Source organism: Augochlora pura, chromosome 3 (assembly GCF_028453695.1).
Source record: "Augochlora pura isolate Apur16 chromosome 3, APUR_v2.2.1, whole genome shotgun sequence".
NCBI classification, from domain to species: Eukaryota; Metazoa; Arthropoda; class Insecta; order Hymenoptera; family Halictidae; genus Augochlora; species Augochlora pura.
The window spans coordinates 23174412-23193514 of record NC_135774.1 but is presented as its reverse complement, the minus strand read 5'-3'; the positions used below and the strand labels follow the sequence as shown (position 1 = coordinate 23193514).

General features: G+C 42.0%; 1 protein-coding gene and 1 long non-coding RNA gene across 2 annotated transcripts in view; both read right to left on the bottom strand.

The window, feature by feature from the left end:
- Oamb (Octopamine receptor in mushroom bodies) overlaps positions 1 to 10653 on the bottom strand; it is a 29059-nt gene extending 18406 nt beyond the window's left edge. Inside the window, exon 1 of the mRNA XM_078176630.1 lies at positions 10393 to 10653. Coding sequence (XP_078032756.1) covers positions 10393 to 10653 — 261 coding nt within the window. The remainder of the gene's footprint in view (positions 1 to 10392) is intronic.
- A 2139-nt stretch (positions 10654 to 12792) lies between these two features.
- Positions 12793 to 19103, bottom strand: part of LOC144467714 (uncharacterized) — a 94485-nt gene continuing 88174 nt past the window's right edge. The window contains exon 4 of the long non-coding RNA XR_013493713.1: positions 12793 to 15165. This is a non-coding gene — a long non-coding RNA (uncharacterized LOC144467714). The remainder of the gene's footprint in view (positions 15166 to 19103) is intronic.

The following is a 19103-nucleotide window of genomic DNA, read 5'->3' as shown; positions in this document are numbered from 1 at the left end:
TGCGTTTATTCAAATATTCGTGGTTCCAAATGTTCACTTTGAATACTTATTTTACTCGTTTAAATGTCGACGTAATTGGTACGATGATTTTTACAAAAAATGAAAAAACGTGCAAGATGAAACTTTTGGTACGGAATAAAATAGTTAGATTTTTGGAGTCAGTTGGGATCTCAAATTAACCCTTTGCCGTACTTTGACGAGTCCATCTCGTGATGGAGATTACTAGTAACAAATAATGAAGTATTGATGTTATTCTGTTCTTTAAAATTGGAATAAAATTCTTTTCCCATGATTTGTGATTATTGGAAATTATTTAAGAAATTACTCAATTTTGCGATGTTATACTTATTTTAGTACGAGGATACGCGAAGTGACGAAATTCAGGAACGCGAGAATTTGCTTCGCTACGATATACAGAACACTTACCAGTTGCAGTAAGTTTTGATATTTTGGACAGTGGAAACACGGAATTTCCGTGTTCAGAGTAGTTTGCATCGCGACAAACTGAACGAGCACCAAATTTTGAAGATTTAGGAACTCAGAAGCTTCGAAGTTTTCACGTTTCCGTTAGCGGGAAACTTTGCAAACTCGGTGTAATAAAGCACCGAGAAACAATGGAACTTTGATTTCGCCTAACGACGAAACTCTAACGACGTCTGTACCTTTACGATATTAGCTATTAACGGCCCGCGTTCTCGACAGCAGTGTTGCACAAAGAATTAACTAACAATTAACAATTACTGGTTGTTAATTATTAATCACTATCAACGATTAATTTTCTTTCAATTGTTAGTAGCAATTAACGACTAAAGTAGGAATTTAATTTAATAACAATTAAAAAGAAAATAAGTATGATACAAATCAAGAAATATAACAGATAAAGAAAAAAACACGAGAAAGACAATTCTTAATAGAATTGCAATAAAATAGCCTTTTAAAATTCCATTAAAAAATAAACTGTTATTACTTATTGTCCCTTTCAATTTTTTGATTACGTTCATCATTTACCATTTTTCGAATTCTCGAAATGCTTTTAATGTTTCGCATTCGAGCTACCAATTGTTGTCGCGATCGTGTAAAATATCTATTAGAATGGAGGAATGGTAAATTCGTAAGTGTCACGATTCGATTTCGACTCTATTAGATTTCTTCGGGTATAATTCCTCGTCGGAGGCATTCCGGGTTCGCCGGGAGTAAGCAATTTATCTTGCGCGAGTATTCCACCGCCATGGTTTTTTCGTTGCACGGTATCGGATATCCTTTTCATGGGGAATAAGTTACACGGTTGCCCAGGAATCCCCGTTCGAAAGATGTACCCGTTGCACAATACAATTCTTTCATCCATCCCCATTCACTATTTCAATCTCGCTCATCCCTTGGAGCATCGAAACCAATACCGGCGCCGTGGCGCGGCCCTTATTCCATCGCGCAAAGCTGCTTCCAGAAAGTCGCTCGACTCGCAAGGGAACGTGAATTTATATTTGTAAGCGTTGCCCTTTTTGAAATTCATGTATTTTTCTGATCCAACGCCGCCTCTACCATGATAAATAACTAGCGCTTATGGCTCGCACCGAATCGGCCCACTCGCTCGGAAAAATATTCCCAAACGTTATTATTCGGTTTATTTTACTTTAGGCGGGTGCGCTTACAATTTTTCGTCATTTACCGTCCTATTCTTTTTTTAACAACGTAGAGATAATTTACAGTGGCTTTGTAATTTGTTTCTCTCTCTCTCTCTCTCGTCTCTTTAACAAATAAATTAACAGATAAATTACATTTTAACCCTTTTAGCACTGAGCGAAAGGAGCGTGCCTAAGCGATGAATACCAGGCCGAATCGACGAGTTTGCAGAGGTTTGCGAAAATGCTCAGTAAAAACCAAAGTAGGAGTGATATTTACAAAATTTACAAAGCAGCATATTGCGAAATAAATGGAGAGTGAAACGATGCCAAACAAGTTCGTGTAATATTCGTTCGAAGAATTGATCAATTCCAGAACAACAGAATTTTACGCTACTGGAATTAACAAACTGTCAATTTAGTGGCAAAAATGTGTAGATTGCAATGGATCTTATTTTTATTAAAAAAATTTATTCTAATTTGTGATACGTCGATTTAAAGATATACATTATTTTCTTACCAACCTAATACCTCATCACTCTAACGTATACAGAACCTCGGCACTAATCAGCATAAGATATAACAAAACGTTAACTCTAATAAACATTTTTCCACATGCGTTGCATCGAATTTGAACCATTTTAACATTTTATAAAGTTATTTTGAAACACAGATGCTCTTGTGATGAGTATAATAAGGTTCCAACGGAGGCGCAACGATATATCGTCGTTGGTATTTTTGGCAAGTGTACCAAACGACGATACATCGTTGTACGATGCTGAGAGGGTTAAGGCGCGTGCCGACATTATCGAAAGTCAAATGGAACTATAAAAGCCAGACGCGATAATAGAAACGAGATGCAACAAACCCAAAATCGAGCGAAATAAAAATCGAGCAAAATAAAAATCGAGCAAAATAAAACACGGTCGAAATTCTCGTTTCCGACGTGAACTTTGTCATTTTCCGGGCAGGACGTCGTCGTCGTCGCAACGTCGATCCGTGGTACCCTAATCGGTGATCCCCGGTGTTGCGAAATCGAGGCACAATGGTGCCGATCGAACAAACAACGTGACGAGTTGGCTAGTTGGAGTGCTGCTAGGGCCCTCGTCGAGTTTTCGAGAGCACTCGCAACATGGCGTGCGCTCCAGTCGCGGAAACGCTGCTCCTGAAACTCGAAACTTTGTTCCCGACAATTGAATATTCGCCCGGCGACGACGGCCGAATAACTGCACGTTCGATGGAATAGACGCGCGAGTTCGCCGGATAACCGGAAATCTGAGCTGGATTGCTCCGACAGTAGGATAATTATACGTGCCTCGCTCGTCGAACGAGGCTCGGTGACGAGCGACACGTGTACCAGTGGATCTTCATTGTTTGCTGCTACCATCGTTTGATAAACTTCACCTAACTTAATACCTTGCGATGTGACTAGTCATTTATTTAACAAGTTGGACGCCACGTTAATTTTACGTCGTTTACGCCAATTTCTTATCGCGTGTTAATTAGTTAATTATTATTGTTTGAACATGCGTGACAGATATATTTTACCAGGGATCTTCAGATCATTTTATAATAATTATAATAATAATTTATTTTGTTACTTGTACCTTGTAATCACACTCGTACATTATTGTATTACTTTCTATCACAGGCGACTTGAAGCTAATAACCAGATTGCAGATTTTTATACAAATTAAAAATCGTTCGCATTAACGACAGGACAAAAATGTTACATAGTAATTGTCTTCGTTTTATAATTACCTTATCGTGTTCGAAGTAAATGTATAAAACAGATTTTGTTAAGTGATATTTTTACTATATCCGATCCATCGAGTTTTATCGTAAATGTACAAAATCCGTGGTTCGTTAATGGCGGACGATTTTTTTTTTCAGATCGACCGCTTTTTGCCGGGGATTGTACACGGCCCGAGGAAAAATCCGCGCGCCGGAAAAATAACTGACTGAGCCGCGGGTGTGGGTTAGGCGCAACAGTTTGCCGGATTCCGGGCCCGGTTTCTTCCCCGGAAAGACGAACGTTCGCATTAGAAAGGGGGATCGGTGGGTGCGAAGTAAGGGATCGAGGGACTCCGGGCCGCCCTCTTATCCAGACTTAGCAGCAAGGGTTGGCGGATCCGGAGCGTTTTAAACTGGATTAAAAGACTTTTGTCTGATTACGGACACCCCACCTTTGGTTAGAGCTCGGCCGTGGGGTTTGAAGTACGAGCCTGCCGCCGTTTCGAGACGTTCCGAAGTGGATTAAATGATTTTTATCCGAATGCCGGGACCTGTCCTCGTAAAACGATGGAACGCGGAGCCGCTCCGAGGATTTAGGATTAAATCTGGTCGATCAATTTTTATCGGCCACGCGGATCCGTTTCTTCATTACATTATGCAAATTCCGCTTCGATATTCCCGTGGAAATCAATTTCAGTCCTTTTCGAATAATTCTAAATGGCGTCGGCTTTCTATAAAGCTTTTATAACCGACGTTCTAAAAGCCAGAGCAACCGCACAATTAACTTTGTCCGCTAAACGATTGCTTGCAAGTTATTCAACTCTTCTTCCTTGATTTTTCTTCCGAACTACACGCTGTATAAAAAAATGTTTCGGACGTCACTTGCTCTGGCATCAAAAGCTATATTTTATCAAGATTCAAATATCATTCGACAAACTATGAAACGCTTAAACATTGATTGCAACGGACGACATTTCTTTACATTTCTTTGCATTAAAAGTCAACCAAAGACAACTGCGACAAATTATTTCTCTATCCAATTTCACTGCGAAAGTTGTAAGGAGCAGCGTCTGTTTGTTCGCGATACACGATCCTGATGGAAAATCGCTCGATCAACAGGTTTCCGATATACGACGACGCAACTAATAATCGTGGGACGAGAATGGTTCTCCGTGCAGCTGCGCCGCGGTGGCTTGCCGTAGAAAAATAAGCCGGGAAATAATGAGCTGAACAAGTCCGCATCTCAAAGTATTCTCCGCGGAGGACGACACCTTAGGCTATCCTCGCATATTCATCCCCGTGGCCTCGGGGTGTACACTTTTCAACCGAGGCGATGGTAAATTGGAGTCGCGCGCGAGTGCACAGAGAACTTCTGGGAAATCTACGGCGACCTCCGAGGAAAATCGGTCGGGGGAAAACCCGGTAAGAGAACTGTCAACTTAAAAACGGTGCCGCGAGAATGGCTAAACTCAATTGCGCGTACTCAACAGGCTGCCAAAAGTGGATCGCACAGATCTCGTCCTCTGCCAACAGAGAATGGCCGAGTAAAATTATTATTCTTACGAATTAATATTCTTTCAACGATCAAATTACAATTATTTAATAATTATATGGTTTCTTGATAATATTTCATTGTTTGTCTAGAAATCAGATATTTCCTGATTTTTTGCAATCGTTTATGTGATTTAAATAATACTAGAGCCGTTTATTTTGAAAGTGGCCTTCAAATCGAGATATTTAAGGGTTCGCGTTTCAATGAATTTAAAAATATACGTATAGGATACTAATCAGTCATACTGCTTAAGCGTATCTAAGGGTGTTAAATTTATAGTTCCTATTAAAATAGTGGCAATTATTAAGTGAATAATATGTGTTTTCTTATCAAGAATGGAGTTAGGCCACTTTCAAAATAAACGGCTCACTTATATAATATTATGGCACGTATTTTATGAAGCATAAGAAAGCAGTTGCATTAATTAGGTTCGATAGCACAAGCTTCCTTAACTTCTTGATTTAAGAATTATACAGAACAAGGAACTCTTTTACCATGTTCCTTTTGAGATAATGCAAAAGGAAAACATCTTTAATATAAAAGATTCTAATATAACAAGAACATTGCAGCGTTGACTTCGGAATTTTTTTAAGCGTCTTACAAACATCATTTCCGCCGAGAAGAATCATTCGCATCAATTGGAACACAGCGGCGTAGAAACACGGCGGCGTAATACGACGCCGAGGCGACTTTTCAGAGGAGTCGGTTAAGAAAAAAAAAAAAAAGAAAAGGAAAAGGATAACGAAGCAAGCTCGATCCGTAGACCTTGAGGAGCATCATTTTTTAACGACCAATTCTTCAACCGGGTCTTTTCTTCTTTTTCTTATGCAAACACGAGCGTTGTTGTATTCCAAGAGTCCGTGAACAAAGGGCTCCGCCGCGAGGAATAATTAATTAAACACCATTAGCGCGAGGTTTCGTTACATTTCCCATAAATTTCCGGCGTATTTACTCGAGTTTCAAACGACGTTATCGCGCCGTACCCGGAATTAAACACAATGCTGTCCGAACTGTTACGGAAACTTTTCAAACCTGAAATTAATTCTGCTTCGAAATGGAAATTTCGCGCGACGGGAGACCGCCCGCGATCATTCGAATAGATTTGAATAAATCTTTGCCCGTCGCTTCGAGAGACTTATACAGGAAATTATAGCATTGTTCCCGTCATACGTTTTGTTACGTTGTTTACGTGTAATTCGTCCCCTGCGCGAGACCCGGTAGAAATTCTACGCGAACCGTCCTCGAGGTGTAACATTTTCCGAGCCGCGTCGCGCGACCTAAAAACTGAAATAATTATTCCATGTTAACGTGACTATTTGCATTCTTTTCTTCGTACGCCGTGGATAGTAACCGAGAACACCGTTCTTATAGAGAAGGTATGTTGACTGCACTAGAAAAAGTAAAAATTCGACACAAGTTTCCTCAAAGGAATCGTTTACCTTACTCCTCATGATTCATCTAAAATTTTGAAGAAATTGTGAAACGTCACTCTAATCCATAGCTATTATTTGCATTTTGTTGCGTTACAATATAGCAAACAGTGACTGAGAAAAACGCTCCCAAAGTTAGGGGTGGTTTAGGGGTGGTTACCTCCTTCGCAAGAGATAAAGGTTCTAGAGATAATTATATCTATGCTCTACCTATCTTTTCAAAATTTCGAAAAAATTACCAGACGTCACTCTAATATGTATCCATTATTTACATACTATTTCATTAAAATATCGCGAACAGTGACCGAGAACTACGCGTCCAAAGTTAGGGACACATAAGGAATAAGACTCCTCGATATAAGACAATATTCCGAGTTCCAGCAGATCGTCGATCACGAAAGGTATCTTTCCGTAGCGTTGTACCCTTCGAAAGCGAAACAATGATGGCGAAGAAACGCTGGTCCGAAGACCAGGCCCGAACATTGTTCGAACAATCGACTCCGAGGATCGCGGTACATAACGGAAACCTCTTAACACCGGTCCCTCGTTCATTCTCCGTCTTAGCGAAGGATAACAGAGAGCAGGATCCAACCCCGAGCGCGTCTCGTCGCCGCTTAATTTCATCGACGTTATCCGATAATCTAACCGAGCCCGGGGGTGGCGTTGCTATCGACACACAAGCCGGCGAAACAAACCGTGCGACCGTTTATAGCGAAGTTCACGGGTTGCCGGATTAATAACAACGCGCGCGAAGCATTATTGCGCCGGGAGACAGGGGTTGCCGGCCGGGGGCTCGCTAATCGAATCGAACAACGGTGCGGCCAGGGGTCGAGGGGAATTCGAAAACAGGTGGTTGGACCGGCGCGGGTGCACGTTGCACACCGGCAGCCAGCCGCTGCTGCCACCGTTGCACCTGCCGCCGTGCACTCTAGAGCACCGTTCTCTGACTCTTCTCACCTTGCGATTCACGCTTCAACCCTTTGCACTCTCGAAGCCGTTACAACTGCAAACCTAAAATGATTTTTCTGACTTCCAGTGTCTCTATTTTATATAACAAAATTATTATTATTATTATTATTATGCTTTATTAACGGGCTAGTAAGACCCTTTTGTGTTACATACAGGTTGTATATGAGCCGTTCAGTGCACACATCGACTAACTCCATAAAACAAAAAGTCAAGAAACGCGATGAAATGATGTACATTGATTTTTAAAATTCCTGTTATAACATAGATTCACATATATAATGTAGAATGAATAAATACAGATATAGCTTTCATTTAACGTATAATTTAATGTATAAAATTAATATTATTTAATGTATAAAATTAACAAGAAAGAATAGCCAAAAAAGAGAAAAGAAAAAAAAAATTTTGCCGTTTAATGGTGTTAATCTTTATTATTCAGGAAAGTTATTATAAATATAAAAAGTTATGACTATACCAAGTGCTTTGACACTTAAATTTAAGATTTTTCAAAAAGTGGAGTTAATCGATGTGTGCACTGGACGGCTCATATATACATAGTCCGGAATACATTTAAATAATATAAATTAAAAATTATAATACAAGAGTATGTCATGAAGCAATTACAGAGGGCGTGTTTTAATGGCTAGAGTTGCTACATTTGTAAATTGGCTCAATGGATTGTTAAAGATGTCGATTTTTGTATTAAGTTTATTTGCTGTTTTTAATGCTCTGGTTATACAATTCTGAGGTCCCAAATTGGTTTTAAAGTAATCCACGTGAAATAATTCTTTTGACCGTATTGCTTTAGCAGGAACCTTTAGTTTTATTAGTTCTAGAATTTATTTATTAATTCTATCGTCTTCACGGTTTTGTATTCGCCCGCTAATTTTTATTCCGAATGCATCAAATCCGCTGTCCAATGACGAGCGTTGTTCACTGAGATGTAGAAGATGTTTAATCAGGAGATAATTGAGGAGTCGTTAGCGTTTCGACGTCCTCGGTTCAGTATTAAGGAAATCTGCAGACGGAGAGGAACGTTGAGTGGAGTTTTTTTTAATGCATTCGTAGCAAAAACCGGACGAAATGTAAGACGAATGTAAGCAACATTTAAGAATATACTCTGCGACTCAAATATTTATCGTTTAGAATGAAAATCTCTGCGCGAGACATTAATGTTCTTTATTGTAAAACATAGAAGCTAAATAGACGTTTTTTTGTTATTGTCGGCGCGAATAGTTTTCATAATTATTTTATTCATCGAATGAGATGCAACGTATCCTCCAAAATATACTTCAAGAAAAGAAACTGTTTCTGTAAACGTCACATTAAGTTCTGCTATTTTAAATAATGATATCCACAAAATTAATTCAATGCTTTTTGCACGAAACACAAAATCGTGATTGTCTCTGGAAGCATTAAGGAAATGAATAATACAATATATTATTCTCATCGTATCACTATTATATTTATATTTCTTAAAACGAATTTGACTCATTTTTGATGCTGTTTTCATTATAAATATGTGTTAAAGCTACGGTCTAATAATTAGGAGCATCGTTACGATCCTTACTGAGATAATTGAGGGAAGAAGGATTGCGGATCATGGTGGCAGTTATTGTTTCACAGGCCATTGAAATGATGTGCACGGTTCGATGAAAGACAGTGGGTTCGCGGGCTGGTAAACGCTGTTTTAGAGGATGCGTTACTCCATTTGCGGAAGATCGACGCGTCAGCACGCGTTCCTGTCTTAACCGAGAACAATGGACCGGGATCCGCGCGTCACGATCGACGATAATGCGTATCTGATTTTCGATAATCGGTGTTCTGTGCAGATGCTTGGCACAACACCGTTGATCCGAAGTCTTTGAGGCTGCCTCTGCCGTTTCCGGCACAATGCCGCGATTCAAAGCTGTTTACGCGACGCACTGTTCCATCTCCCGATTCCTTTCGTTCTCACATCGTTTCTTCTAATTGTACTTTTTGCCGTCGCGAAGCTTGAAAACCGATTAGATGCGTTTACATTTATTCGGACTAATTTTTTATTCACTTATCATTCATATTATTAATATTATTAATTACTATTATTATGTTAACATTATTAATATTATTAACGATAAGTGGCTTATCATTAAGTGAATAAGAAATTTGATAAGCTTTCCTTTTTATTTACCCCTATGTAAATGGTTATGAAGTATAAACTTTATTTTAGTCCAATCAGCGTTCGTCGAGTTTTTGTTCATTTCGAGGTTAGTACTTTCACAAAAATACCATAACAATTAACATCGAAGGCTGCATCTGATAAGTATGATATTTTATTCGCTAATATTGCGATTTGTTTAACCTTGATTTAAACAAAATTATAATAATTATAATAATGCATAACGCATCCTTGTATTTGATGGAACATCACTGACGTACAGTAGCGGTCAAAAATTTAAGACGACGAATTTAATTTCAATTATACACGTGTAATGTAAGTACTATCTTTCAAATCAGTTTTTTTGAGGGGGATAGTGAAGACAAATGCTTGACCTTTTAATTCTCGAAGGCTCGTGTGTTAAATGTAAATATTGTTGAGTCAACAATATTGATGATATTTCTCTACTGTAATATTTACTGTAATATTACAGTGGAGAAATGTGAAAAATTAATAGATTCAATGCCAAAAAGATGTGCTGAGGTTATAAAAAATAATGGATTTTGGACGAAATACTAAATATTTGTATTAAAAACCATTTTTTTTCTGTTTACTTTCTCCTATTATTTTGTAGTCTTAAACTTTTGTCAATGGAAATGTAACATGGATTTACTTTTTTGTTATATATTCTAACTAATAAGTTCAAGACCGAACACAAATGTTTTTGTAACTGTTTAAATAAATGAGTAGACGATTATAATTAAAGATAGAACGTGATAGCTTATGTTATTTATAAAATATTAATAATTCCTTTCTTTTTTCCTTCTCGTCTTAAATTTTTGTCCTTGCTACTGTACGTGTTATACGAATTAAAAATTTCCTGACGATGATTACTTTTCTAAATATTTCGATAACGAAATGGATTGGAGTATGTAAGATGGGGAGACTTGCCTTGAAGACCTCCCACGTGGCACTGAAAGGTAGAACAGCGAGACCGACCATGAGATCGGCAACAGCGAGGCTCACGATGAACATGTTGGTCACGTTCCTGAGTTTGTTGGTGTGGTAGACAGCCAGGATGACGAGCACGTTGCCCAGCACCACCATCACGTTCACGATCGCCAGGACGATCAGGGTAATCAGGTTCCAGGGGCTAGACCACTCGACGCGCTCGTACAAAGCAGCGCATGCGGTGGCGTTCAGTTCTCGCATTTTAATTGGCAAGCTCCTCTGCCGCGTCCGTACGATCCTCTCCAAGGGCGGCGATGGGCTTCCGGTTGAACGAGGATTCGAATGGCCGGGCAACGGATCGCGAAGGACACCATCGAACCACCTGCATCGTCCCCATCTCTCGACCGACTTGCTACACCGGGGGCTTGCTATTGGTCAGCAAATCACCTGGGTCATGGTTGCCGATGGAGGATTCATTTGACCCCGTCGAAAGACTTCCCCGGCCTTTCCTCTTTAGTCCGCTTCAGTCCGCCTCAGTCCTCTTCAGTGCTCTTTGCCTTTCCTCCTTTGCCCCAGGACCGTAATTCGCTTCTCCTGGCCCGAGCTACCTCTGGCCAGCTAGCTATTGTTTAATCGTAAACTTAATCTCGAAATACTCGCTTTAATTTGATACTTGTTTTTCAGTCTATTCTCCGTCTCCCGTTGACTAGTTCCTTCTTCAAGCAGTCCTTGTTCTCCTTCCTCCCTTAATCGCGAATCAACTATTTACACGGCTCCGCTCCCCCGCGCTCTTCTGTCTCGCTTGTTCGTCGGGGTCGCCTTCCTTCTGTCCGAGAGGAAACCAGCTCGCGCAAGCGGACGAAGGCTCCCAAGATTCACGGATTAGCTCCGATCGATCGATCGATCGTACCCCGGTCGCGGAACTCTGTCGTCTGTCGTCTTCCAGCGGATGAACCGTAGACGGGAGTCCAACGTTGATCAGTCTTTCTCGTTTCGTCAGTCGGAAACACCGAGGCAACGTCGAAGCACTTCGTTGGAAATCGAGAGAGGACCGTGGACACTTCCGGTCGCCGCGGCCTCGTCTCTCTATTGTCACGACAACAACCGACGCCTCACACAGAACTCATTTTCGAACTGAACTACTCCACTTCACCGAACTCCCGATCGTTCGAATATGTCGCGGAAGAAATCGGAAACACCGGGTATCACCGTTTTAATTACACCCCGTGCACGGGTTCTGAACAATCTCTTTTGCGTTAGGTTCGCACATCATTTGTCTCACTTCGCCGATTCACTTCACAAGGAACCGCACAAGTGTACACTAGAAAGATTCTCTCACTCGTCCGTCGTAGACACTTTCGATTCGTTCTAGCGCGTGGATCGCACGAGTGTCCGCGAAAAGACCACCCCCGTGGCTCCCCACCCCCTTCGCGAGAATCTATGCCGAGCAGCAGTCCCTTCCTCCGCTAATTTCTTCTCCGGCTCGCGCATACTTCCAAAGCCAATTATTTTCACCGGTCCAATCCCGGTCCCTCATTAACCCTCATCCCCGCCGGTACGTGCCGCCCCTTCGAAAACGCGGTTCTCGCCACGGCCCCCGGATGTTTTGACAGGCCGCCGAGCCGTCGGGACCCGTTCCGATTCCGCGGAGCGTCGACTTCCGGCTCGCCAACCCCGTGAGCCGCTCATTCATTCCACCACCGCGCCATCGATCCGTTGTATCGTTGCTCGAGCTCGATCGCCGCTCCCATTTCCCTGTCCGTGATCTCACTCCGTCGGGGAGAACGATCCGACACGCTGACGCTGCTCATTCGATCCTCGTTTCCCTTCCATCATTCCTACCCCACCCTCTTACAATCCCTTTGGCTCGCGACTGTCTTCACTGTGTGCGCGCGTGTGTGTCGCTGCACCCTGTTGTGGCCTCTTCGATTTCTCCGATTTTTTTCCCGGTGAAACCACCCCCTTGGAGATTTTTCTTCTATTGCTTCTGGAACTGTTTGATTTTCGTTTTTAATGTTTATTTTGGGGCTCGGGTGGTTCTCGTTGCGGATCTTTCGCGTTGCGAAACCAAACCTTCGTTCTGTGGTGGATCTTCAACTTTGTTTATCCGTGAATTTCTCCGTGCCACTGTTTCGGTAATTTCTCACTCGTGTTTTTATTCCTGTACCAGTCGAAATATCCTTCTCAATCCGTGCTATTTAGTTTAGTCCTCGCGTCTTAAATAGTCTCGTGACTAAAACAACCCTTTCGCTTCGCGATAATCCTCGAATTCGATCTCCTTTGTCGCCGAAGTTCCTTTATGTATCTTCTTCTACTTTGCGATGTGTATCCCCGCCCCTGTCCCGGATAATCTTCCTTAATTGTAGACGCTCGGGAACCGCGTCTGAACCCACCCCTGAATTTCTTACCGAACCACGACTTTTTATTCTCCAACGATGGTCCACCGTTCTAATTTATATTTCTCTGCCGAGACGATAATCTTCCTCGATTAAAAATATCCACCCCCTTAACAATCTCTGTTCTATAAACTTTCGCCTGTACCAGTTTTAATTTTTTTTATTTTTTCTCCGACTTTATCGAACGCTACGAAACGCCAACCAACTCTCCTCGCGATTTCTCAGTTATAAATTTCCGTCTCTCCGCGCGTCCCTCGGTTTCTCAACAACACGCCTGTTCAATTCTAAAACCACCTCTGCAGAGTTCGAGTTAAATATGGAGTTCCTATTTTTTTTCTCTGTATCGCTTTGATTGCTTTTCGCCTTTTCAGCCGCCCGGTTCTTTCACCGTCGAGGTTCCGGCACGAGGATAGAGCAACCCCTCGAGCCTTAAACCATCCCCCTTCGGTGTCTAGCTTCTCGACGAGCACCCCAGATTCGGCGCAGAGAGAGACAGAGAGAGAGAGAGAGAGGGAGAGGGGGAGAGCACACTCTTTTATTATCTCTTTCGGGCTGTCCCGGGACGCGTCGTTGATCCCCGAATACACTTTTCGAACGTCAACGCCTCGCCGGGGGTGGGAAATCGATGGCGGAGCTTCGATCCCGGGCACGCGGTCCTCTTGACATTTCTCTTTTTTTTTTCTCTATCCTGTTTTCACACCTCGATCCTCCCCGCAACGATCCCGACAAGTTATTCAATTTTACGTTCCCGCGATTTCGACACTCGTTCTCGACAGACTCGCCGGGTTTCTCTATTGTTCTCTTGTCACCGACTGCGCCTCCTTATCCACTCGACGTCCCTTCTCTTTTTTCTCTCCGACGCCGGCAAGAGCCGCGAAGCTGCTTTCGGGTTCCCAGTTCACAGGTTTCACGAATTCCACGGGTATATCTCGCCGAGTCTTCAGAGCTTTTTGTAAATAATAAAATTTTGTTTAATAATAATTTCAGCCGCGTGCTTTCGACGTTTCTGTCCGTCTTTTTTATTAATTTATTTTACGGTACGTTCTCTCCCTTCGACATCGATAAAGAATAATTTACTTTTCAAATTTGACGTCTGTAATATTACGAGCTCCTCGATTCCTCGGATTCTGCTTTTATCTCACGAAGATCTCCGAGCCATTTGTAAACGTTTAACAAATGGTTCTCTCGCTGGTTCGCAGAATTATGAATCGCTTTCGGTATCTCCGACTCGAATATCAGCAGATTACGCGTCCCGAGGTCCTTTTAATTTGGCTTAACTCCGTGTCCGGATCGAGATCCTTTAAGTACCTTCCGGTCGCTTTCGGCCGAGCCTTCTCGCGGAATCCCCTCTCGATCGATCCCCACCACGGTCCCCTTTGCCAATTATTCAGATTTCTACTTAATTTCACCTTGTGGCAAACTCAGAGAGATCCCCGGATCTCGGACACCTCGAGACCCTTCGCTCCAATTCCGCGCCGGAATCAATCCGCCGACGTTCCGCAAACACCTGCGAAATCTTATCAAAACGGCGCGCGCCTCTTAACCGGCTACGGTTTTAGCTTCGGGGGAGGGGGGGAAGAAAAATGATACTTGAGCGCCGGCGGTTGTACCACTTAAATTACAGAAGTCTACAGGATTCAGACTTTTTAGATTTCCACTTTCAAAATTTTCCTCGAATCTTGAGTCACCGAGTCGGCAAAAGATCTTGACGTTCAAAACCGTTTAACAAAGATGGCTCCGTCTCCGAGTAGCTCCGACGATGATCCAGCGCCGCGGAACACCCTAGATCTCCGTCGCGTGGCTTTCCCTTCTCCCGTGGAAAAACAATTCCCGCGGATTCGCGGAAGCTGCCGCGAAACACGTTCGCAGGATCCGGCAACCGAAGAACGTCCTCCGCACGATCCGTTCCCCCACCGCCGATTCCCTTCGGGATCGAACGAAGATCCTGGGCGAGCGAATCCACGAGCCGCGGCACGATCTCACCGAATTTCACACTGAATTCTCACACGAACGTGATCGGCCCCGATAATGATTATTGGTTGCGTTGTCACTCGTCTCGCGAACGCGCGCGCGGCAAACACTGGAGAGGTGTTCGATGGGTCGTTGATGGGTCGAATGCATGGAATCACAGCCAGGTGGTTGGGTTGGTGAGTTGGTTAACGGTGTGTGTGTGCGCGTCAGTCTCCTCCGTCAGTCTGTTCTCCAACGATCTCCGTTGCCCCCGGACTAAATGATCTTGCGACACTTGGCGCGGTGCGTGTACCTTAGCAGTCTGAAGCGCGTCTCCTCCTCGATGCGCTTCGCTCGCATTATTTCGACAGGGGTGGCAACGGGGCGTTGTCAATCGGGAACGTGGCGAGGGAGCGGTCGACGGTCACTGAAATCAGAACGATTCTTGTTAACACGATTCTGTTAGAAATTCTTGCGATACGAGATTGATTTTTAACTTAACCGTTTGCACTCGAGCGGTGACTCGGAGCACCAGTAAAATTGTTCTATCACGTTCTAAGGTAATATTTGTACCAACAAAATTTACATTTAAAAGATTATTAACACTTTATCGACCGGTCATTCGATGGTAAAAATTTTCCTTTCTATTTTGATTTTATTTATATTATTAATCGCGACAGATATTTAATATTTAAAGAGTTATGTAATAATATTGCAGCTTGTGGTACAATCTAACACATTTATCATAATAATAGATACAAAATTAATGGTTATTATTGCAACCGATTTACAGGCTATCGATCGGGGGAAAATAGCCGATTTATAGGTTACCGGTCGATAAAGTGTTAAATAGACAAGCTGTTATACACTGCGCGACAAAATTGATATAAATATATTAAATATTGCTACCACAAGCTTCGATATTGTTATATAATTTTTTAAATATTAAATATCGCTCTTCTATTAATAAAATAAATAAAATAAAAATAGAAACGAAAATTTAGCATTGACCAAAATTTTTACGGCCGAATGACCGGTCGGTAAAGTATTAAGAAAGTATAATTAAATAGCAATTATGATCACCTTTGTAGTACATACAGAGAATCAACGACACAAATCAGTGGTCCAAAAAGACACAAACAAGTGGCGATTGAAATTATAGCAGAAAATAAAAATTCTAGCTCACCGTACGCAATACTGGAATCATTGATCAAAATTTTTCAGCGAAGATCGCGCTTTGGCAAATCCCTGGCGGAAAATTACCCGGAAAGTCTCGAAATTCTTCGACACAGACCGCTTATGTAGTAGAACGTCGAACGAGCTATATAAAATGAACGTTAATCACATAATAACGAGTCGTTCGGTTTCTCGATCCAGAGGGAAGGGAAGCCCGCGAGAGACAAAGGACAAAAATATCCATCGGAGCAATTATCGTCGACGATTTTCAATGGCCCGACCAAAGAGAGAAAAAGAAAGAGAGAGAGAGAGAGAGAGAGAGTGAGAGAGAGAGAGAGGGAGAGGGAGAGAGAGGGGGCAAACGGGACGGAGTCACGAGGGAATGGAGAAATTTGTGGGAAGAAAGAACAGGACCGAGAATGGGCGAGCCTTGATTCGTCGAACGCAGCGTCCCGTGAACTCGTATCTCGCCGATCCTGCCCCCCCCCCCCCTTTGTCTATCCGTCCCTTTCTGTGTCCTGCACGAGCGAAATCATCTTTCAACTGCGATACACGGTGCGCTGGTCCTCAAACATTTCGCCAATTCGCGTCGGCCGCTCGAAATTGCGCCGCTGTTCCGCGCGAGAATCGACCGGAGGGAAATTCGCCGCAGTCGTTTCCGCTTCCGCGGAATTATCGGCGCGGGAACGGTCGCATTTCGCCACCGAAACCGTCGTGAATGCGCTCTCGCGGATTTTATTAGGCTGATACTCGCCGAACGTCCCGATTCTCGATCGCTGGCCGTTTCGAAGAATATTCTGTTACGTCTGTGCAATCTGCTAGAGCTGCCGTTTCAAGATAATAGTTAGCTATAGTTACGTAGTTACTAGTCAGAGTTGAGCGTCACTTGAGTAAACGTTCATTAAAATAGGAAAATATTTATTATTCGGTAGTTTAAATAAAATAGACTGTAATATTTATTAAACGAGAAACGAGGAAAAGAAATTACTTTTTTAAATTATTTAAATGGGTTTATAATCGATTAAAGGAATGTAACTCTAATTTTCAGATTAAATATTGATTTAACGTCGAATTTGTTGTTTATCATGTAAAATAAAGCTCGTCCATGGTGGTCGGATAATAAAGAATTCAGATGTACAAAAACAAAGGCTTTGTTGTAACTTTCATTGTAACTTTTATAAATGTCAGTAAAATTGATTTCAATAGCATTTATTTTAGTATAAATGGATGGCGTGAACATAACGTTCAATTATCTGCACGTAACATGAAAAATATGTTTCAACAATATGTATAAAATGAGAGCATGATGAACAGAACTTATTGAATAATATTTTTATTATTCTCTAATATTTAAAAAAATGTATTAGTTACTGAAAGTGGTGGATAATATTCGGAGGAGCGAGTCAGAAAATTTGGTCGAGAAATGTTCGAGTCTGAGGATTCTTGGAAAATTAGCCCGCGAAGCTGTCAGCTGATAAGGCAGCGCAGTGTCGCCGTGAGTATTAATAATAAGGGGAGGTTCTTTGCTAGTTAGCGGCAATTACGGGAGCAGTTGGGCGGCAAGTAAGTAAGCAGGCATAAATATTCGCACGGAAGTTGTAATCGGTGTAAGCGAACCGTAAGATGCGACGCTTGTATTCAGGTAAGTAGATTCAGACAGTTTGCGTCAGCCCAGGAGATGATTACTATTCCAAAATTCTTGGTGTGCTCTACTTTGCGAGACGGCGGGCTTTCATTATCATAACCGTGAAATAGTGACACTCCTTTAGGGAATACAGTGGATAGGGACGATTTTGGTCAGACGATCCTTACAGTCACAACTTAAGATTCCTTAAAGTTACAACTAAGTTAGAAACATTGTACGTTTGTTACAGTAAATGATATGTTAGATATTATTACATATTAAATAATATATAGCTAAATATATTAAATATATTAAATATATTAAATGTATTAAATATATTAAATATTATTATATTAACCCTTTGCAGTCGGAGTCATTTTAAATGGAAATCCAAGAGATTTGTTTAGACATACAATTTACGTATTTGTGACAGAAATAATTATCCACGATACAGAAACGAAATATATTAAACACACCGAATCCGGTACAGAGAGAAAGTAATCCTCATTTTATTCTGCGATTCGAACAGACGATTTCTCCGCCGAAATCGGCAACGATCGATAATTTCCCAGGAATTAATATTCCGCACGGAGAAGAAGGTGACAAATACCACACGGAAAATATTTTCACAGGCACGCGCAATCATGTTTTCGGTCGCGATAGCGAAATCAAGAGCGTTTGTTAAATTAATCGCGATATAAATCCGGGATGGAACGCATGAAAAGCAGCGTTCGCGGACCTTATCTCGAAACACGATCGACGGGGGGAGGGGGGCGAGCGAGAACCAAGGATCAACCGGAATGGGACCACGGATTTCTACGGATAACGACCTGTCCAGAGGTTTTCCCGCGCTCCTCTTTTTTCCGTGGCGCGCCCGTCGCGGAATATCGAGCCGTTTTGCTTCCGGCCGTGAGCGGATTCCGGGGTCCGGCGAATCGATCCGCGATTTGAAAGCTTTAATGCTCAGTTCCGCGCGAAGGATTATACGACGCGAGCGATTTGATATTTTTTTTTTCCCCCCCGGTATGGCGAAGCTTGAACGCCCGGATGGAAAAGAATCGCTGGTGAACGGGGAAATACATCGTCGGGCACCCCGCGTTCATTAAAAGTTGTCCGGCTGTTGGCGGGCTTGTACTACTTACGCTCGCAGCGGAATTGTAACTGCGCGATTAAAAGTCTAAGGGGAAGGGTCTGTCTTCACTTTCGTTTTCGGCGCGCGCTCAGATTTTAGTCCGGTTTTAGCCTGAAAGTAGAGTACCGTGATTCGTTGTGCAGAAATAAATTGAGATTGTCCGAGTGAAATGATTTGGAATTTAATGGAAATTTCATGAATTTTTTAAAGTAATACATTATGTCATATATGAATTTGTTGGAGAGTGTATAGTCGATTTGATTACTTTGTATGACGTTTGCGAAAGATTAGGGACGAAAGCTTGTACATTAAGAACGTGACTCATTGTTTGATCGCGGTAGAATAGATTGCTTATAAAGAGGAATTTATAATTAATTTACGATGTCAAAATAAGTAGAAATTATTGTGCCACGATACTTATTATTTTGGATGA